The sequence below is a fragment of the Caenorhabditis remanei genome, chromosome X (assembly GCF_010183535.1).
Source record: "Caenorhabditis remanei strain PX506 chromosome X, whole genome shotgun sequence".
NCBI classification, from domain to species: Eukaryota; Metazoa; Nematoda; class Chromadorea; order Rhabditida; family Rhabditidae; genus Caenorhabditis; species Caenorhabditis remanei.
Genome location: NC_071333.1, coordinates 1,062,835 through 1,084,739, shown reverse-complemented (window position 1 = coordinate 1,084,739; position 21,905 = coordinate 1,062,835). Strand labels below are relative to the sequence as shown.

Genomic DNA, 21,905 nt, shown 5'->3' with positions numbered 1-21,905 from the left:
AATACCATGCTCGCAACTTCCTAGTCGGTACTGGTTTTCAACAAATAGACATCGTGTTACGGTAGTTATAGAGTCAGATCCTGAAGGTAGCATATTTCTAGTACTTCTTTTGTTGAGCAGGTCAGAATATGTGATTCAAAACTACTCCAAACAAAAATGAACTTTTTTTCAGTCCGCGCGGTTGAGCACTATACAATTGATAAAAAACGACCGCTTTCAAGTTTTTGTGGTTGCATACCCTTTAGGAAAACTTTAATCAAACATTTTTCGAACCACTCTTTCAAGTGACTACAACATGTTCGTATTCTAATAGTGGGCTAATTTTACCCAGTTTTTTTCAAAAAAGTTCGACTCCAGATCGATTGATAGTTTGGCAAAAATAAAGATAAAAATAAATGGATTGATGATCGTGATGACTCAGCTCAGTCAATTCAGTTTTGATTCGGTTAGACCAAATTGTTTATTTCTATCCATTTTGATAGTTCCTTGCCATAATCTACTTTTCTAGAAACTAATGCTATTTTCATTTCAGATGCTCCAACTCTGGGAGAAATTTGAGCCACAAGCTCACAACATCCAAGTCTAACCATCCAGACACCCTTATCTCTTCAAAATCATCAACTCCACATGTCCTCAACACCCACACCCGCCTTATCAACTACTCTCTGTGAAATGTCACTTATTTATTGTAGTCTTACCGTCAAAATTGTCTATTGCACCCCAGTTATTAAAATTGTTTATCTGTGATTTGACTGGAATTCTAACAGTTGGTTTATTGTATGTCATGAAACATAATTTATTTTACATTTCAACTTGGCCTTCAGAGTGTTTTTTCTTTTATTTATCGAATAAACGAGCTTGCAATTGTAATTTTTCAGAAATTTATTTTTTCAATTGTTCAAGAGTAGCTAAATAGTGAAACACATTAAATTACAAAATTATATATCAGCTATGATTTGTCTGGAAACGTCAGGGACCAGGCGGCGTATTCTGAAAGATAAAAGTTGCATATTTGAAAAGACTGCTTCAAAAAAAACTTACCATTCGAAATCCATTGCTGCAACCCATAGAGCCTAGCACTTTCATATTGCAAATCAGGGCTATGCGCTACTCTATCAGATGTCAGTTGTGTTCCGAGAACCTGTGGTGTGTAGGTATAAGTGGTGTTATCAAAGTTAGTCTGGATAACGAAAGTTGAGTATCTTGTGTTGAGATGTCTTGATGTGGCTCCATCAATGTTCGGGGAAATACTGAAATTTCAATTTTATCTCTCAAAAGTTTTTTTTGTGGTAACTAACGTTTGTGATCCAGTAATGATAATAATATAGTTCGGTCGGTTCGGGTCTACTCCGAATTCTTGCTCATTCAGAATAACCGAGTCAATTGCTCTGTAAACAAATACTATTTGTCTGATCAGCTGATGTTTATAATATACCTTCTCAAATTACTAGTGCCCGTGGAGCCTGTGATTTGAAAGTGTGAAATTTGACTCTTAATTGAAACAATATCTTGCAAGTCTGTCAAACTCCAAACAGTGTTGACCTGAAAAAAATGATCATTCATATTCGAATTTCAGTGATAATGCATATACTTACGGCTCTTCCATAACTGACAACTGCAAGTTTAGTGTCGTTTCCAGATGATGAGAAGCTTCCGACATTATCCACAAAACTGTTTAGGAAATTTTGCACATTTTGGGTGAAACCTGATCCAAGGGCGTTGTCAATTAAGAAAATGTAATCAGCCTTGATAGCATTCTTTGCAGACGTAGGCTCCGGATAGATGGTGTTTTTGTAATCTGAAAATTAAAGGGCTGTTAAAGGGACACTGTCCAAATTTTTAAGGCATACTATTATCCAATGTGATCAATAGATCATAAACTGCTGGTGAGTTGATGGAAAGGGAGGAAACGTTGTAGACAGTTTCATAGAAACCAGTGTTAGTGAAGTTGCCGACATAATCGAATCGCATGTTGTTCAGTCCGAGTGCAAACACCTAAACAGAAAAATTAAGGTCAATAGTACAACGACCAAACAATGTTGACAGAACTGGTTGGCTCACTCACAGTTGAAACGTTCTTCACTGCCATTGCTGTATCAGTGTCTCTAGTGTAGAAACTGTCAGCATGAGAGAGAATAATTGTGTAGGTTGTGACATCGTCTCTCCACCCGTTAGCTTCAGTAAGGAAGAAGTAGATTTCCTGCTCAATAGCTCCTGCCAAGTCGGCATCAGTTGAGTTCTCAGTGGCCTTTGCAAGTGTTAACTGTTGGATTCTCTGTTTCACAACATCATTGCTTGTTGACTCGAACAAATGAAATCCATCCTGGAAACATTGAGAATTGTCTTAACCTTTGTGTTACTGTCTCACATGAGGAATAGTTCTTCCGTTATAAGTCTGCAGAGCAAATTGTGTAGACTGCAGGCCAACAGTGAACTTTGCCGTGAAATCTTGTAGGAATTGTTTCATAACCGAGAAATCAGAGTCAGTGAGACCAGTCTCATCAAGGAGGAACACAATATCAGCAGCAATGGAGGATAGCGGGAAGGTAACATGATCATTGGCTTCTTGGTCTGAAAAGTTTGAGTTTTTGCAATTACACGTTTTTGGGCCACTTACTGTCACTAATATCAGTGGTGAGTTGAAGAATTGGGTTTGGTGTGGAGACAGTCATAGAAACTACCCGATTGATCAAGTCATTGCTGGATGAGACTCTGAAACCGAAATCGTTAGAGATAACTCTTACAAAAAATGCAAAATCTTACGAGAAAATAGCATTCAAATCAAAAACCAAATCATTGAAACTAGAGCTGGAGGAGATATTATAGTTGACAACATAAAGTTGACTGTTTTTCAGTAGTTGTTTTGAGTTAGCTGTTCCAGTCAGACTGAAAATAATATGATGTGATTAAAACATATTGTCAGCGGTTGTTACTTTGTAGCTCCAACAACATAAATTACGTAAGTTGGTCTGTCTTGTGTAGCTCCAATCATGTTCGACACATATTGAATAGCATTTCCAACATTGGCTGTGTAAGAGGTAGATGATAGAGATGACTTCCAAGATCCAAGGAATTGATCTACGACCTGAATTCATTTTTTAGATTAATAATGTTTGTGGTAAAACTATACCAGTGGAGAAGCTGTGAGTTGCAATGGGTTGATGACATTGTCCGCGAATGGCACAATACTGATTTGGGTTCTGAATTTCGGTTAACTTATAATTTGTTTTATGCATTGTGACTCACTTTGTTGGTCCAACAAGGTATGGTGTAACTGAATCAGAGACAAATTGCACTATGTTACTATGGTCTGCGTAGGTATTTGCAGATTGGTCAACGATATAAATAAGGTTGGCATAGAAATTAGCTGACGAAGGGGAACCTGAAACATTCCAGAGTTTGGAATCCCTATGTGTTGGAATGACGTTTTTTTTTACAACTTACGTTTCCTAGTAGTGGTTTGATAAATTCTATCAGCCAAGTCATAGTTAGTATCAATTCCAGTGTAAGATGAATTCCAGTCAGATACCATATAGGCGGATTGAGCAAAAGTGGACAAGTCAGAGTTAGACATTGTGGATGAGAGACCGATAGAAACAGTGTGGATTCCTTTGCGTTGGATGTTGGAGAGTTGTTGGGAGAATGAGGAGGAAGACGTTCCCAGTGTGAAAATGATCAAGAAATTCTCGTTAAGTGATCTGTATCCAGTAGTGGTGTTTTCATAGACATTTTGGCGGATGTCAGTAAGAGCGCTGAAATGAGAAATAAGATTGAATATTCAATTGAGTGGTATACTTTCTTACCTGGCAACATTTCTGTAGTTTTGATGGGATCTAGAAAAGAACGAGAACTTCTCATTTCTACAAGAGCTCAAATCGTAGTAATTGTTAGTCTGCAAATGAATCATTAAGCACGCTTTTGCAGTCTAAAAGTCATTTCACTTCAATACCTGAGCGAATTTGCAAGAATACTGCACAGTGTCTCCGTCATATGTAGCAATTGTAAATCTCGATCCTTTTTCTCCAACTGAATATTTAATAAGAAGGATGTCGAGGAATGCACGGATCTTCTCGAACATCACATCAGTCATTGCATTATCAGAGCTAATAGAAGTGTCAACCAGAATTGTGATGTCTGGCCAGACACTTCTAGCCTTCACAACTGGAATCGGTCCAGGTAGGGTTGGGCTTGGTGAGACTGGTGGTTGAGTTGGTGCTGAATAAGAAATAGAGAGATTTCGAATCTATCTCGTTATATCAATTTACGTTGGAGTGGTAGATAAGTGCATGTGTGCTGAGTGAGGGAGTTGGCCAATTGTCGGATAGTATATTTGTTGTTTCCATTTAACTGAAATTTTCTGAATTTTTATCTAATCCTTCGTGAAGAATAGGATACCTGGAACGGATTGATATTAACTTGATAGTCAGCACCTGGGATTGAAGTGGTATTGATGGACAAGACAGATGTGTATCCTCCAACCAACTGTACCATAGCATCGTGTTCAGAGGATGCGCTCTCCATGTCGCTGATGCTACAATATTGTCATTTTGGTTAAAATTTGTTCTAAATTGAAAAAAGAAACTTACTCCATAGTATCAGTAATCAAAATCAGATTCTTACTGGCGTATGGCCTTCCGTCTTGGAAAATGTCAACTGCTTTTTTGTAGGCGCTGAATAACACGATGAAATGCAACCCTTTTTTAAGACTCACATAGACAAAGTAGCGGTTCCCGGGGTTGGACGAAAAGAGATTGAGTTGACCAGGTTTTGATAGTCAGACGGGCTGAGGAGGTAGGTGAAATCGGCATGCTAAATTATTCCGTTTTGTACAATATTTTGAGAAACAACTCAGACTCACAATTAAAACATCCAAGTAGTAGTAAGATGCAATGGCAAAGTTAATTGGTGTAGATGTAGTCAACGGTCTTGATGAAACTGCTCCAGTTGCACCCAAAAGATCAGGAATGAGTTGGTTAGCTGTGAAATTTAGAATGGAGTTCCAATTATTTCTGTCATCGGCATGAAGGAGGATGAGAGTGTCAATTGGGTCTTCACATGGTGGACTGACTGAAAAATTTGGTTGAATATCAAAATATCAGTCATCCAAAATATCTGTTTTTACCAAATTGTGGGATACCAGGGCAATATTGGTTATTGAGGAAAGTGTTGATAACTGGTAGGATTGCATCAGAAACTTGTTTAGCTGCAGTAGTGCGGTTATCAGCGGTCTAAAAAATTCAATAATTATTTCTGTTATCCCATTCAAATGGTTTACATCCAAAGGATTGTTTCCAATAAGTGCATTGGCATCAATCGAATTCGATCCGGTCAATGAATCAAGTTGACTTTTTGATGGGTAGGGGCCAATGACCACTCCTTGAACAGTGGACAACTGTCTGACAGCTGCTGCATCGGCAGATGGGTCCGGGCAACAGTTGGAGTATTGTTCATAAGCACCGCGGGCGAAGAAAATGACCAGGTTATTATTTTGCAAGTAGCCACTGCGAAGATTGGTGGCGGTCATGGAGAATCCACTGGAATTTTTTTTCGATTTTTGATATTTTCTATGCCTGGGTACTTACAGTTGAAGGTCAGAAGTGGCTCCCAATGGCAAAATAGTGGTGTTCAATGTGTTGATAGCAGAATTTGCATCAGTGACATGATCAAGAAGCACTGCACTCTGCCCGGATTGATTTGGATTCAAGTTATCTGGAGCAGAAAAGTAGATCAAGGACACAGACATTTTGAATGGAGAAATCTGGGACTTGTAGTAGCTCAATAAGTTCAACACAGCTCTGGTTTGCTGAAAAGTGTCAAATTGAAATCTGGAGTAACGTGAGACCTACTAACCACATCCACATAATTCGAACCCTCAGCTTCAGAAGTTTCAATCACGAAAGTGAGACCTGTGTAGCAATTGGAGAAGTCCTTGCATGTCAGTTGGTAGTTTGTAGAATTCAAAACTTTGGGGTCAAGTACATCGCTAGGTTGGTTGACTCCAACATATACGGATTGTGCGTTTCCATCGTAAACTCCATATTGGATAGCTTTTTGGACATTCGCCTTGGATTGAGTAGTCTCAATAAGGTCTGAAACCCAAATTGAAGTATAATTTCCCAAATTTCCAAAAAGCGAGCTTCAGAAACTCACCAACACCAATGATTTCAGTTTGTAAAGCTGAACGGATGTTCAAAGTAGTGTTCAATACGTTAGGAATAGTTCCAGTGTAGTCATTTCTATAAGTTATAACAAATTACGCGGTTAACAGATTCCTCGATTAAATTTGACCTACCCATCAGTAATATAATACAGAAGAGAAGTGACAGAGTCATCATTGTATTGAGATTTGATTTGGATGAAGTTAAGAGCCTCTTTGAATCCACTAAACAAAAAAATGATCTTTAATAGCTATAATTAGTGTGGACTTACACAGTGACATCAGAGTTACCCGCGATTTGTGGAATGTTGTTGAGTCCTGACGTGAATGTTGATAAGATTAGGTAACCACTTGATTCAGAAACAATAACTCCATTGAATACAATAAAACCAAAAGTGGTTTGTGAGTTGTAGCTGGCAAGGGCTTCAGCAGTGCTCTTAACGAATTGGATGGCATTCTAAACAAATGAAATGAATAAAATAATCAACTTTTCAGTCCAATAGTAACAAGCTCACATTAAAGCCTCCATTCAAAAGGAGTGTCTGAGATTGGTCAATCAAGAACAGCACATTCAACTTGCAGTTAGCAATTGGTGGGAAAGATGGATTCATGGTGGTTCTAACTCCCGGGTTAGTAGTGGTACCAATAGTAGTGATCAATGGAATTCTAGTTGGCGGAGGTGTTGGAGGCGCCGCTGTTGGGTAGTATGCACCACAAATCCATTGGGCTTGAGATTGAAGAACCGCAGTGTTCATCAAGTAATCCACAGAGTCGATCGGGTAGAAATGAGCATAATCGGTAGCAAGTTGAGACACAATTCCTTGTTGCGCTTGGGAGGTGGTCATCAAAATGAGGCCGAGAGAGAAGTAGTATTGGTTTTTCAACGCGTTGGCAATTGGAGTGGCGGATTGAGCCTCATCGAAGTCACTGAAAGTATTGATAAAAGGATTTGAAACAAAATTTCTGTTAATAACTCACAATCCATCAGCAACAACAATAATGTTACCAGCAACTCCTGAAACCGGACGATAATTGTTGAACACAAATCGAAGAGCACTGAAAGAATCTGATTTGATTTTTCGAACTCAATTATTTCTAGAATTGTTTCCAATTTCGCTGAACTAATAAGAAGCAGACTTGCAACGGGCTTCTCCGGGTCACAGAACGAATATTTGAAAATTGGAATTTATTTTATTTTTTGCGCAAAATATCAAGTTTTCGACTATGTTTTTAGATATCGATATAAACTCAAGAGTAAACAGTATTTTTGACTATTTTTTGATAATAATTTCAAAAAATTTCGAAACATTTTGTGAAAAAACTGTGCACATTTTTTGACTCCGGCCCCGACCAGTACTGTAGGGGTGCGATATTTTGCAAGTCTGATAAGAATTACTAACTCGGTCAGTTGATGTCCGTCTGCATTTATTGGGTTAACGATAGAAGAGTTGAGGTTAGTCACTACGTTGCTCCATGCCGCCTGGTTGTGAGCACGTCCCATTGGTGTTCTGGAAAAAAAACCCGGATTTGACCACTTTCCTCTTTTTTCCAATATTAGAAATCTCTCCTTTTCTGGTTTTCTGAGTCACCGCTTCTGAAGAAGGTGTCCAACTCACGGTTCATTGCCTCCATAAATCACAAGTCGGAATTCTTGGTTGTTCCAATCCGCTGTTTGATCCAAGTTGACCAGTGACGCAGCATTATTCAAATAATTTTGAATTTTGCTCAGCTTATCATCCAATGTTCCGATAATTGGAACGGATACATCAACCAAGAAGATATTTTTCAATGGAGTTGAAGAGGCGTCACAAACAGCTCCAAGTTTCATGGGGACTGTTGTGGTAGCTGGTCCACTGGATGGGTTTGATGGATTTACAGTTTGTTGTTGGACTGGTGGAACAAGTCCGGAGCATTGAGATGTGGATGATGCTGGAAGTTTTTTTTTTCGTTCAGTATTGAACACTGCGGGGTGCCTACTAAAAGTATTGGTCAAGTAACCCAGAGAGGAGAGTGCATTGGTGACGGAAGAGGTTGTGGCAGAAGTGTCAGGGTACACCAGTTCTGCGTAGAAATTGACTCCATTTTGGTTTTGTCTAAAAAAATCCTGTCAGTTTTTTCTGAAAACACCCTTTTTGACGTTTTTGATAAGTTATTGAACACGAAATTTTGGGTGATCCCATTTTGTGTCAATCAAAATTATCAATTTACTACCTATTTATCAGTATTTGCAGACAAATCAAAATTTTATGAGTTGTGACTCACGTAAATGCATTAACTTGAGTGTTTAACGGTGCCGATCCAAACTGATTTTGTGATTGGGAGTATGCATTGGAGATCTAGAAAATATTATTTGGAATCATATGAATCTATAACGTACATTGTTGGAAATAGCAGTTGCCAAAGTTTTATAAGCAGCAGAGTTGGAGTTAGTGTAGTCAGGGCTCCAGGCAATTCCACTGATGAGAGAAGTGGCGAAAATTACAGTTGGTGTTAAAACAGGAGCTGCAGTAGTTGTTGGAATATCATCGAATGGTGCTAAAATAGAAAAATAAGAAAAAAAATTTTGGAGGGTACTGTAATTCCTACGCATTGGGGGAATACTCGCAATTGCAACACCTAACATGACAGATCCAGCAATCAGCATTGCCAACGAGATGAAGAAGAACCCGATGTTGATCCATTCTCGGAGTTTTAGACTTTTTATGAAGTCTGGAATACAATTTTTTTTCGATTTTCTGTAATTGTTACACAGACGCATAGAACGAAAATCATCTGGCTGTTTCTAGCACAAAATGTGTCACTATGCACCTAAAATTACTTACCCACGAACCCCATTGTGTACACCTAACACCTCAGTGTAGAAAATTATCCAGCAAAAAAAAGTTGAGTGTATACGTGATAGTGAGCACAGAGTAGGAAGTCCTCCTTGAAAATCAAACTGAACTAAATCAGTCTGCCACCTCCTCCCTCTTTTTGTCCTTATCTCTTCTGCTGTGTCAGTGGCACAGTATCAAAATTGAATTAGTGTTTGTAAATGTGTGCCGTTGCATCATATCATCGCGATAAGAACTCAATATCTACCGAAATGGGGAAGCAAAACCCCCCGTATCATAGATAGTTAGATGATGAAATTTATGACAGGCTTCTGAAGAAATCGGAGAATTTGAAAAGAGTGTTTTATGCGTTTTTTGTGTTCTTTAGTGTTGGAAACACAATTTGACAGAAACAGATAAAGTTTCTTCAAATGTTTTTGTTGTCAAATCTCAATTCACCTTTTTCAATCTTTTGGTCAAATCTCTGAGTGCCTTACTCAACACTATACAAAATTCATTCAGGCACAAATCCTTCGTACAAGTGTCAAATGTACCGAGACATAGGGCGTCGAAACTTGGGGATCCGTACTTCCGGTGTCTTGTCGTTTCCCTTCAAATTTTGGTGTTTACTTCTTCAAAAGGTTTCCCTCTTCCTCTCGATAGAAGTTGGACGATGCAAGATGGTGCTAATGTCAATTCCAATTTCCCAACGTCTTCTGATTCAGGAAATTTGACTGCTTCATCATCGTCGTTTTTGAAAATGGGTAAGAAAAACTTAAAGCGATAAACCAAAAGAAAATTGAATCGGTTTTTCATCTTTGAGTGTTTCATCAAGATTTTTCATTTTTTTTGTTTGTGAGATTTTTTGTCTGCAGTTTTTTGTTACTTCATAGTAATTTTTTGTTTTATAACATGCAAAAAACATTATTTTTATCAGACACGTCGTATAATAATATAAAAAAAACCTAAGTAATGCAACAATGAAATCTGAAAATTTTCATTAGTGATTTGTGTAGCTATTTATAAAAAACTAAATACATACACCAGGATTACCAATTTTTGTTTTTAATTGGTTTATTTAATAAATTCAGACATTTGTTTTTAAAATTTTAGGATTTCTACAAAACCAGTTCTCTGACCATAACAAATTTTAAAATCAAGATTTAAAAAATCAGAACTTAATAACTAGGGAAGGTAATGAAGTCAGTTCAAAATTATGAGACGTGATTTATACCATTGGATAGCTGAGAAAACGCTGATTCCAAATATATATATATATATATATATATATATATACAGATATTGCTCTCGAGGCCTGATATTTGAGCAAAACGAAGTCAAAGTTTGGAAAACGGCAAATTATCGCTTTTCTGACACGCGAAAAACGTTGAAGAACATTATGTAGCAATTTTCGCGTGTTAAAAAGGTAATAATTCTCTATTTTTAATAACTTTAACTTTTTTCTCGAATACCAGGGTTCGAGGGGTCAAATTGAATATATATTTAAAATCAGCGTCTTCTTAGCTTTATAATGATATGGGTCACCTCCCATAACTCCAAACCGACTCGGTGACCTTCCCTAGTGAATTTATACTGTTTTTTTGAAAGTTGATACTTTTCACTGTTTTTATCAGCGTCCATATCTTATACAGCACAATCCGTAAAAGTCACTGTCCAACAAAAAATATTCCAATAGAAAAAAGTAAAAAAAAAGCAAAAGATAAGAAACATTTTGTGGGAAATCTTCGGGGCGTGATTGCGGCGTACTCTGTCAGTTATTCGTCGTTTTCATGTGATGAGATATGAGTGATATGAGCAACACGAAGATAAACGTTTTGTCGCAAAGTTGTCACCACGGGGTTCGATAGAGAGCATATTTCACAATCACTCAATGTTTCCTACTACACTTCCTTGAATTTTTGAATATTTCTATTTTCACTTTATTTTCACTGTTTTCCGCTTGTGGAGTAATTTGATACTTTGTTGTTATTCTATGGTTTCGTGAGGGTTCATGATAGTGAATCAACGGAGTAAGTTTACAAAAAATAGTACTAAAATATGCGGAAGAGGAGTTTTTATTTGAAATTGAAAAAACTTGCAAGACTAAGCGAAAAATAAAACAATAACCTGTCATTTGCAGTACATAGCTTCCATCCCAAAATTTTTGGAAAATATTGTAATTCAGGCCTACAATCTACAATTTCGTAAAGATTTGAAAACCAGTTTCAGATTTTGGACACCATAACTTTGGTTTTTGAAGAACATATGCTTCATAACGTTATTAATTTTACGCCAAAGTTACTTATGATAACCAGTGTCTGGGAGAGGTAAAAAGTGGATTTTTTTGAATTTGTATAAAAATTGTCACCCCCTCAATTTAATTAGTAGTTGTTAGCCGCCACACAAACATTACCACCTTTCCCTCCCCTCTCCTCCTGCTCAGTTTGCTTTTATCGCCTTCATGTCTTCTACTATTTGTTTCATGCAGAACAGCAATTTGATAGTTTTAGAAGCTACCACAGCAAACATAGACACATCCGGGGGGCACACCTAATTTCTGTTAATGCTCCTCCCCTTCGTTTTTCCTCTCTTGGTAAAGAAGAGTCACGTTTGAATCTTTCGCGTTTTAGTTGGTCCCTTGCAATTAACAAAGCAAATAGACTATCTTTTAGGATTCGTCTTCTAGATAAAACAAAAGATTTCCACTTTTTTGGTTTTGGTGCCCTTTTCCACAAAGAAAAAGAGCAAAACGGGAGCATAGGTGAAAAAAAGGAGAAGAGTTATGACAAATTTCATTTGTTTGCAATATTTAGACACATCCCTTGGGGTGAATGCATCAAGCCCACATGCATGCCTTACATTGTTCGAGCAATGACCTCTCTCCCTCACATAACGGACGGGAAAAAGGGAAAAACCGGGAAGGGAAGATGGGAGGGCTCCTTCTTCGTACATCATTCCTTCTTTCCCATCGCTTCTCAATTCTTGTATTTGTTTTCTCAAAATAGGTGTTGAAATTGTTGCCTCTTGGGACACATTTCATTTTCCTCGACTCTCTTTTACTCTTTGTTTTATTGGAAATCTCCAATTTTCCTAATGAACAGGCACCAAGTGCATTCCGGTTTTATCTTCGGTCTTTTTTTTGGTTCCTAATTTCGACAGAGTGGTTTCAAGGGCAGTGAATTTTATTGCTTTCAAAATTTTAGTTTTTCCTTTTTCTGAGAAAATTTTGAATTACCTTTGGTCACCGTGAAAATGTTCGCTGCCAAATTTTTTTACTACAGTGGCAACTATACACTGACAATTTGTCTTTACAATGACAATTATACACTGACAATTTTTCTCTACAATGACAATTTTTCAATAACAAATTTTTCACTGTGAAAATTTTGACACCTTTGCCTAATGAGTATTTTCCATGAGGAATGTGTTCCTGTTCAAAAAAAAACACTAATTAAATATAGAAATTGAATATCAAAGTTTTTTTTCTATTTATGTTGATATGTCCAAATAGAAAATTGCCCCCAACAAACGTCCGTGTCAAATCTCTGCCGCCCCGCTTGATGAGTTTGTGGAAGGCAATTCAATTTAGCCGAAACCACCGACAATCTTTTTGATTTTCAAAACGTGCCCTTTCTGGGTTCTTTCTTATTGAACCAACTTCCAACTTCCTCCAGAATGCTCAAAATAAGTATGTCACATTTGGTTTCATTTACATTCTAAGCGAAAAAAAGTGAGAAGATCAATTTTTGAATTTAAATTTTGTTTCGTTCAAGGTCCCACTCCAAGATAAAAATTGCATCAATTTCTCAAATTGAACATTTTGTTTCATTCCTTCTCTTGTCAAAAGACAAAAAATCTTCCCTTGTCTTTGGTGACCGACGTTTCGTTTTCTTAAGTTGAAACAAATTGGTTCGGAGAGTTGACTGATTCCCATAGGGTGAATTTGTGAAAACTGCCTTACCCACTTTTAGCTCCCGAGAAAAAAAAAGCTTTGACGTTTTCATTTTAATTTTTCAAACTTGCGCATATTTTCTAAGCAGAAAGCGAGAACGAGTCATGACATCTAGTCAGTTTAATTTGATTAACCATATTAATATTGCAATTTCAGAACTTGGAAGTGGTGGCGGAGTGGCTAGCGGTGTTGCGTGTATTGTAACACCTACACTTGCTCCGACAACGGTCAAGATGCAGGAGGCAGCAAGGAGAGCATCGTTGAGAAAAGAACACACTCCGACGAATGAAAAATTTGGAGATTTGTCGAAACAGGTAAGCACTCCTCATATTTTCTAGTGGTCTGGAGTATACCAGTTACTTGAAAAAACTTTTTTCAAAAAATTTATAAAATTTATTAGTACCCTTGTAAATATAAAGATAGTGAAAACAAACAAATGACCCGACGTAAAAATGTTTAATTTTCACACGGTTAAAAATTCAAAATTTCATAGTGCAAAATATTTGTCTATAGTTTCTAAACTGGAAGAAAACCATGAACTAATTATTTCAGGATTCTCTCGGAGAGCGTGCGTCTTCAAAACTAACGCTAGATGACGAATTATATGATATCCTATACGCATTTGGGTAAGTGGGTCATAAATCATAAATCGTTGGTCAAAAATTATTAAATAATTATTTGTACCTATGGAAAGATATCATAACTCAATATTTCACTATCTTTGAAAAATTAGATATTAGAAAATGAGGGAGTTGTTCGATTAATAGCGGAAAATGGGAATCTCAATGTTCAAAGTTTTCTATCTAGGCGTTCTCAATTTTTCTGGCGCAGCATTCAGTCAGTTTCTATTCACTTGAGACTTTTTTTTTTCATATATGACCCGAATTTCACGCCTCCACCAAACGGTGACAAAAAAACTCGAGAAATGGGTGTTCTTCTCAAATCTTGCATCTTTTTACTATTGTTCATCTTTGAGAATACCCTTGGATATGCTCTCAAGGGAGACTTTGAACCAGAGAAGAATCATTCCATTCCTCTAGAACAAAACCCTCTGCCAATGCGTTTTGAAGAAATATATTTTTGTGTCTAATAGATTTCAAACAAAACGAAAACGAAGAAAAAAGACACCAACTACTGTTCCCATTTGCCGCAAAGCTCTCTGGGTACCCGCTATCACTCCCACTATTCCATCCTTCCCAACCCTTTTCCCAGGGACCAGTGGGTTTCCCATTCATTTCTTCAGGCGGGAGACATTTATTATTGAGTTGTCAGAGGTGTATGAGCAGCCAGTCGGACAGAGGAGATAGAGCATCAGTGTTGTAGACGAAGCGCACTTGTAATCCGCTGTTTCAACTCTTTTTTTATCAATCTTTTGATCTTATTCCATTCTTCCAAAAATCTACTACAATTATGTTATAACTATATTCATACTCTATTCGTTCGATATGAACGGGATGGAACTTCTACCAGAGGGACTGCAAAATAACCCACTGGTTCAAAGAAGAGCATCAGTTTTTCATGATTTGATAACGGTTTTCCGAAAAAACACCACCCATCGGCTAGTTCAAAATTCATTCGACCCTTTTGCATCACCTTTTATTCCATGGAGCACAAATACTCAACCGTAAGTTTTAAAATGTAATCCTGCACTTTTTTAAGTTCCAGTCATTTAAAAAAATGGAGGTTCCCTTTTTCCATTTATGAAATCACACAATTGTATTTTCTAGAGGTCCACTCAGAATTTTGATAATTCTGAAAATATTTGAAGACAGGTGTCATAACTTCGGTGTCCAGGATACCATGAAACGTATTTTGCAATCCAATTACCACATTGACTTCCCTAGAACTATTTTTTCGAGAAAACCAACAATATCCCGAGTTCTTACCAGACACCAACCTCAAACATCTCCTCCCACTATCAATTTAATTTTTTGAGCAATCAAAAACTCTCACATCTCTCCTCCTCCTCTCTTCTCCCTCCTAATCAACGAAATCCTTCCCCGCAACGCGAATCAATAAGTGATAAATCTTCTGGTCTCCTATCATTACACAACGTAATGTTGCATCACATCAAAAGCCTCATGGGCTTTTTTACGTAGGCACTCTCATCTCATAAAACGTCAAAAATGCCGCCCAAGACATGGAAAAAATGACGTTTTTTGCATTCTACTTGGATGGGATAAAAACTAGAAGGATAACTATTGGAAGTATTGAGAGATGACCTTTGAACGAGGGATATTTTAATTTAAATAATGAGTGGAATTCAATTTTAGTGAAATGTTTGTCTGGGAATTGAAACTAGAAAAAAAAGAGTGTTCCAAAAAAACCACACAATTAATAAAGACTAGTAGCTTGAAGAGTTTAAAATGTTTTTCTTATACACTTTGAGATTTATTGTGACACTATTTCAGAGAAACCGATGCTTTCATCAATAAAGGTGACAAACAACGGGAGACCGATGAAGATGGAAATCCACTCACTAGACAGGTTAGTATTCTCAAATATTTGGACTGATAATTCGAATGAAACTATTCAAATAAAAAATGAAATTTATCCCATTTCCAGGCTCTTCTCGAACGAATCCGACAGAAGAAGGAGGTGATAGGAAAACTTCGGTGTCAGGCATGGAGTATGACTAGGAAACGAAGGACATTGAAGTGAGTACATACCGATTTCAAGCTGAGAAAGCTATGTTCTTGTTTCAGGCTGGCTCAAAAATATCTGGAACAACATGAGTCGAAAGTTTCAAGGAGTCATCTTTATATGGAAGAAATGAGAAAACGGGCGAGACTGATGAAACGGAGTTTTTCAAATTTTAAGACCTATTTGATACCATGGGAGTCGAAAATCAAACGGATTGAAAGTAAGATTGCCTACTGTGACAGATTTTCATATCAATATTTGGTATTCCAGGTCATTTCGGATCAGTTGTTTCTTCATATTTCACATTTCTACGTTGGATTGTTTTTGTTAACATTATGATCACATTGATAGCTGTTGTTTTTGTTGTTCTTCCGGAGGTGAGTGGTTTATGGTGAGATAAATACATTCATCTAAATATTTCAGACTCTCGCCGACTCTGTTGCTAATGAGGGACGGTACAATCGAACAAAATCACGGAAACAGATTCCTTTAAATGAAAAAGTACATGCGGATGAGCTTGCAGTTGTTTGGCACTATGACGTGAGCAAATTTAAAAATTTGAACTCTTCCAACCTCTTCAGACCAACAAAATTTCAGGGATACTTACGATACTCAGCACTATTTTATGGCTACTACTCGGACGACCCATTTCTAGGAAACAAGATAAAATATGCACTGCCATTGGCGTATTTCATGGTTATGCTGACAATATTTGCTTATAGTTTCTTCGCAATTCTACGAAAGTGAGTGTAAAAACTAGAATTAATAAGTAAAGTTATGAGTTCAGAATGGCTGCCAATGCAAGAATGTCAAAGTTATCTGGAAGTAAAGCTGAACAATATATTTTCAATTGGAAACTGTTTACTGGCTGGGATTACACTATTGGAAACTCGGAAACTGCTAGCAACACTGTTATGGCGGTGGTTATCAAGCTTAGGGTATGTTCTATACGTACCGAAGTGTTGAATGTAACGTGATTTTTTCTATTTTTCTAGGAATCAATTGCGGATATCAAAAAGGACTCTCATGGAAAATTCCGGCTTCTCCAGTTTACGCTGAGGTACCCACCAATCCTCCTAACCCCCAAAATGTCTTATTTCAGAGTGTTCGCGAACATTGTGATTTGTGCGATGCTTGGTTTTTCAATATATTGCATTATATTCGCTGTGCAAAAATCGCAAGTTCAAGATGATGGGAATCTATTCACAAAAAATCAAGTTCCATCTGTTGTCTCGACAATTACACACGTGTTTCCCATGATTTTCGATTTGATTGGCAGAATGGAGAACTATCATCCGCGGACCGCATTGAGAGCACATTTGGGAAGGTTGGATATTAATAAAGATGATTGATAGTGGGAAATTATCATTTCAGAGTCTTGATTTTGTACACCGTCAATTACATTACACTGATTTTTGCGTTGTTCGAGAAAATGACAGCACTCAGGGAACGAGTGAACTCTACATCTACCACAGGCCATAGAAACAAACGACAACAAGGCGGATGGAATCCGGTGAGTACATATAAAAATATTTTCTTTGATACACTGATACCCATTTGGTATTTGTGTACAAAAAACTAATTATAAATTTCTAGAATATTCAACGGCCACCACCATACGCCAGCCGTGCCGAAGTCCGCCAAATGAGTGAATTCCTTGCCGCTAACACCCGCAGATTCCAAACTGTCAGCCAGAGAACCACCCGTTCTGTAACTACTCCATTTACAGTATGTTCCATGCTCATTTGGCTAACTTTCTTATTCTTATTATCTTGTTTTCCAGGTTGCTCCTCAATTTGGACCGTTCAATGTGAACAATCCCAACGCTGTTTTTCACAATGGAACCCACTCGACTAGTTTTGAGTCTCAAGTTCTCGGACCCAAAGTATTACCCATCTTTACTCCACCACCGAGAAAGTATCAAAACTATAGTCCAGGAAATGTAGGACAGGTATGTAGCATTTATTAGATTTGTTAAAGCTAAAATCAATTGAACCATTCATTTCCAGCAGTTCGGAGGCCCTGACTTTCCAAAAAATCAAGTCTACACCAAATCCACTCCACTCCCACGGGTTCGGACCAAACCACCGTGGGTTTATACGACAACTCACCCACCATTGGTACAAAACCGACCGGACAGTTCAAAAACAACTAAAGGTTCATCGAAAACTGGAGAATTTGGAGAATTGGGAGATCCTGCGACATTATCGAATGGTATGAGTTTATTATTTAATTTTTTAAAAAAGTTTTTATTTCAGAAACCATTCGGATGAATGAAGCGGCTCTGCGGCGCAACCAAGACGGACACAATAACGATATCTGCTGGGAAACTATCATTGGACAAGAAATAGTGAAGCTAGTAACCATGGATTTGATTTTCACAATCCTCTCAATTCTTGTTATTGACTTTCTTCGTGGCCTCTGGATCAAATATTGTTCATCTTGGTGGTGCTGGGATATCGAAACCACATTCCCGGAATATGGAGAGTTCAAGGTAGCAGAGAATGTACTTCATATCATCAACAATCAGGGAATGATTTGGCTCGGATTGTTCTTTGCACCGTTGTTACCTGCAATTAACAATATCAAGTTGATTATTTTGATGTATATTCGTGGATGGGCAGTTATGACATGCAATGTTCCAGCAAGAGAAATTTTCAGAGCTAGCAGGTTAGTAATTGTATATAGGATTAGTTGATAAGCATGTTTCGCTTTCAGATCAAGTAACTTCTACCTTGGAATTCTTCTTATCTGGCTTCTCCTCTGTACTCTCCCAGTTGGTTTTGTTATTGCTTCAATGAGCCCTTCCAGATCTTGTGGGCCATTTGCGTAAGATTTTTTAATTTTTTCAAATTTCATAAAATCATATTTCCAGCCGATACGATCATTTTTACACTGTAGTGACTCGAGAAATCGAAAAAAGAGTTGACCAAACTGTTCTGTCCTACATTCGCCACATTGCTTCTCCAGGAGTTGTTATTCCAATTATCTTGTTTTTGATGTAAGGGTCTCTAACATTTCTGGAACAAAAACTTACTTTTCAGACTCATAATTTATTTTCTGGTCTCATTGGTGAGAGGTCTCCGGGAAGCCAATACAGATCTGCAAGCACAGCTAGTTCATGAAAGAACTGAAGAGAAGAAAAAGATCTTCGAGTTGGCTGGTGGCAAAAAGAACAAGTATGAGAAAGATCGGGACAAGAAACGGTGTAATGACTACATTCCGCTGATTGAGCAGAGAAGACGAGAACCATGGAGACAGTATCATGAAGTTAGTTTTTTTAATGTGACTTTTGTATGAGATGAACGAAAAAGTAATATTTTAGTAAGGATATGTTTAGAAATTTATAATAAAAAGGGGGTAGTCGTGGCCTAAAATTCCTCAACTCGTTCATCTCACTGACCATCCGAATACAGGGACAAACTACACTGACCATCTTACACTGACCAAAGTACTACACTGACCAAAATTATCTTACTCTTGAGTTCGGGTATAACAAAAATCCTATGTTTCTATATTTCATCACAATATCAAAATTTCCAGATGGAAGCTGAAAACGCGTTGGCATCTGACTCATCCGAAGAGAGTGACATGGGCGAGGAGGATGATGACGATAGACAACCGATAACAGCATACCCATTGAGATCAGTGGAGACCCCACCGGAAACACTCCAAGTCACTGCATTCCATCCATCTCTGGGGTTCGACTTTTTACAGCTTTCTCTTTTTTCCCCCCATTCTAATGCTTATGCATAAAAAATTTTCCAGATCTCTCATCGAAAACCGAGAAATGGAAGATGAAGAGAGTGCAAGTGGAGAGCCGCTACCAATGATTCATAAATCGGTCTCGTTCCAAGGTATAAAAGAGAGGTGCAACTTTATTTGCATTCATTTTTGATGTTTTCAGGCCCATCGAACATGCAACTCCGACAAAGTATCTCAACGGAGAGTTGCAGTCAGATATCAAGAACTGCGATTCAGGTAGCAACACCTGAGGAGATACGGTTAGTTTTGAATGTTATTGTTTTGGATGTGATTTTACGGAGAATTGATTTTCTTACTTCTTATTTCTGATTGTATCGGATATTTTTCATGAGTGTTTAATTTAAATGGTAGGCAGATATCAGTTATTGTTCTGACTGTTATAAAGGAATATTTAAGTTTTTGATAGGCATGGAGGGCACTGTATCAACCGATTAAATTATGAATTTTAATAGGAGACTCTATTCAAAATTTCCAAAAGTCTTGAGTTGAGCCAGAATTGTAAACTAACATTATCCTAACTATAAAACTGTGTGATTGTGCATGAGCATGTGGATTGTTTTTTTCTAATTTTACAGAGCCTTGCTCCGCCCTTACCTAGAGGCAAAATATGGTGTACCGTATCAGCATGGAGTAAAATCATTCCCGATTGACGTGCACACACCACCAAATCACACACCGTCAAGACGATCATCAAAGTACAACTCATTCGTGTCTCTTTATGAGCATACCAGAGATGATCACAAGTTGGTTTAGTTTTTAATATCCATGTTTTAATATTTTTGGTTTGATCCATTGAATGTGTTTATTATTAGTTACTAGCACTACCTTATTGATTTTTTTTTGTTTTTGAAGTCATCCAACTGAATTTCTCGTTCCAGAACCTTTGTGGCATCCACCATCAAAGAAACCGATTTGGAAGAGGAGCCAATTAGCAAAAAACCGGGTTCTTCAAAAGATGTCGCTCCGGATTTTATGCCATGGCCATCTGCTGATGAGGTAACTTGCCTGCTATAGACTATACCATAACTGATATTTTCCAGGCGAAAGCCCTACGAGAAAAAATGAAACTAAAAGCCCCACTAATGCTATCAAAAACGACTGTTGAAGAAAAACCAAAAGGTGGAAAGAGCGAGGGAGATTTCCGACCACCTGTCCCGATTCATAGGAAATATAATATCCAGGTGACTCGAATGTTTCATAACTTAAGAAAGAAAGAAAGAGAGAGAAGAGACGGAAACGCATTTCTCACATATTTTGAGAAGATAGAAGTTGATTACATAAAAATTATGTTTATGTTTTTTATGTTGGAAAATTATATTCTTTTAGGCAACCGAGGAAGAGAAAGAGGAGGAAACAGATTCCATGCCGGAGTCGTCGAAGAAGAGGTTCAGAATATCGGTCTCACCAACCAAGACTGTTGTCCCTGCTTCTACCAGCAGGTAAGTGACTTAATACTGTTTATGGTTTTTGCTTATTTTCAATAATACTAACAACATCAGGACCTTTTTTATCCGCGAAGTGCCTTTTTAGAATTAGTGATGGTTTCGACAATTAATCGAATAAATTTTTATTTTCAGTATTTACTAGTTTACGCTGTGATAGAACATAAGTCTAACCTATACTATTTCCAGATTCTCAGAATCTAGACACCATATGTCTCTGATAACAATAACACTCATACACTCACCAGTCTTCCATATGTATGCCTATTTTCCAGAGCACAACATAAAATCGTATCGCAAGCCTCCTCAAGTAGTTCAATTCCACATGGACGTCAGCCGATTCCAAACAAGAAATCGTCACTTGTTTTGTCGCCGAGAGCTCCACGTGTTCAGTTTGATGAAGATGATTCTCCACGACAAATTGAATGATTTTGTTTTTCCGTTCATTTTGTTTCTTTACTTTTCCATCCGGTGGAATTGTGAGCATCCGGTTGTTTTGTCTGACTATGTAACCAGGTTTTAGATTTATTTGCAACTTACACATTCCATCGAAAAACCCGTACATTGTTATACTTTTTTCCATGCCATTCTTTTTCGATGATCTCCAATCTATTTTATTTCATTTCGTTTTTTCCCTAACTTTTTTGATATTGAAATTATTATTATATATGTTACCTAATTTTGAAGGATCTTGAACTGCATTACCGTTCCACCGAGTATTTCTGAACTTTCCTGTTCCAATCATTTCGGTTCGTTCATATCACTCCAATAAAGCTCGCTTTTTTGAACTCTAGATGAGTTTCGGTGAATTTATACTAATATTTGTAGTTGGTCAAGTAACAGAACGAGTTCAAAAAATTCCATTTTTGGTCAGTGTGATTTTCTAATCCGTGATCAGCCTAATCCTATAGTAGTCTGATCTATTTTTGAGAATGGAGAACTATAGAACAATGCTAGTACATTTTAGTTTTCTGAACTCGCTCATCAATTGTTTTTTTGTCAAAAATGTCAAGCCATCAACTCTCATTTTGTGTCAAAAGGAAGATTGACACACCACGTTGCTAGATGATTGATCAACCCAAATACCAACAATTTGAAGGTCAATAGTTCATAGAAAACTGGGAATTATAGAG

The 21,905-nt window shown here is 37.4% G+C and overlaps 2 protein-coding genes across 2 annotated transcripts; one reads left to right on the top strand and one right to left on the bottom strand.

The window, feature by feature from the left end:
* Nucleotides 1-949: 949 nt before the first annotated feature.
* On the bottom strand, nt 950-8,801 carry GCK72_022274 (uncharacterized protein; the record flags this gene model as incomplete). The annotated part of the gene is made up of 34 exons (XM_053734736.1): nt 950-990; nt 1,042-1,250; nt 1,299-1,388; nt 1,436-1,542; nt 1,596-1,798; nt 1,851-1,995; nt 2,066-2,323; nt 2,369-2,571; nt 2,618-2,712; nt 2,764-2,886; nt 2,934-3,085; nt 3,131-3,200; nt 3,247-3,382; nt 3,445-3,752; nt 3,804-3,892; nt 3,950-4,215; nt 4,266-4,347; nt 4,396-4,531; nt 4,712-4,809; nt 4,859-5,067; nt 5,123-5,228; nt 5,276-5,534; nt 5,583-5,803; nt 5,851-6,089; nt 6,151-6,236; nt 6,293-6,382; nt 6,430-6,614; nt 6,673-7,084; nt 7,136-7,213; nt 7,558-7,665; nt 7,774-8,250; nt 8,420-8,460; nt 8,535-8,692; nt 8,744-8,801. 34 exons carry the CDS (start codon nt 8,799-8,801, stop codon nt 950-952), a joined length of 5,538 nt encoding a protein of 1,845 aa, XP_053578302.1.
* Nucleotides 8,802-13,026: 4,225 nt separating this feature from the next.
* GCK72_022273 (uncharacterized protein) lies at nt 13,027-21,201 on the top strand (the record flags this gene model as incomplete). Its single annotated transcript, XM_053734735.1, has 28 exons — nt 13,027-13,036; nt 13,079-13,236; nt 13,475-13,548; nt 15,334-15,409; nt 15,488-15,579; nt 15,628-15,785; nt 15,836-15,942; nt 15,989-16,105; nt 16,163-16,308; nt 16,353-16,503; nt 16,561-16,625; nt 16,668-16,892; nt 16,940-17,078; nt 17,162-17,293; nt 17,349-17,516; nt 17,575-17,779; nt 17,824-18,235; nt 18,284-18,394; nt 18,441-18,566; nt 18,610-18,835; nt 19,109-19,266; nt 19,334-19,422; nt 19,473-19,569; nt 19,906-20,073; nt 20,209-20,326; nt 20,371-20,511; nt 20,657-20,769; nt 21,048-21,201. The coding sequence occupies 28 exons, from the start codon at nt 13,027-13,029 to the stop codon at nt 21,199-21,201; spliced, it is 3,936 nt and encodes a 1,311-aa protein (XP_053578301.1).
* Between the last annotated feature and the right edge of the window lie 704 nt (nt 21,202-21,905).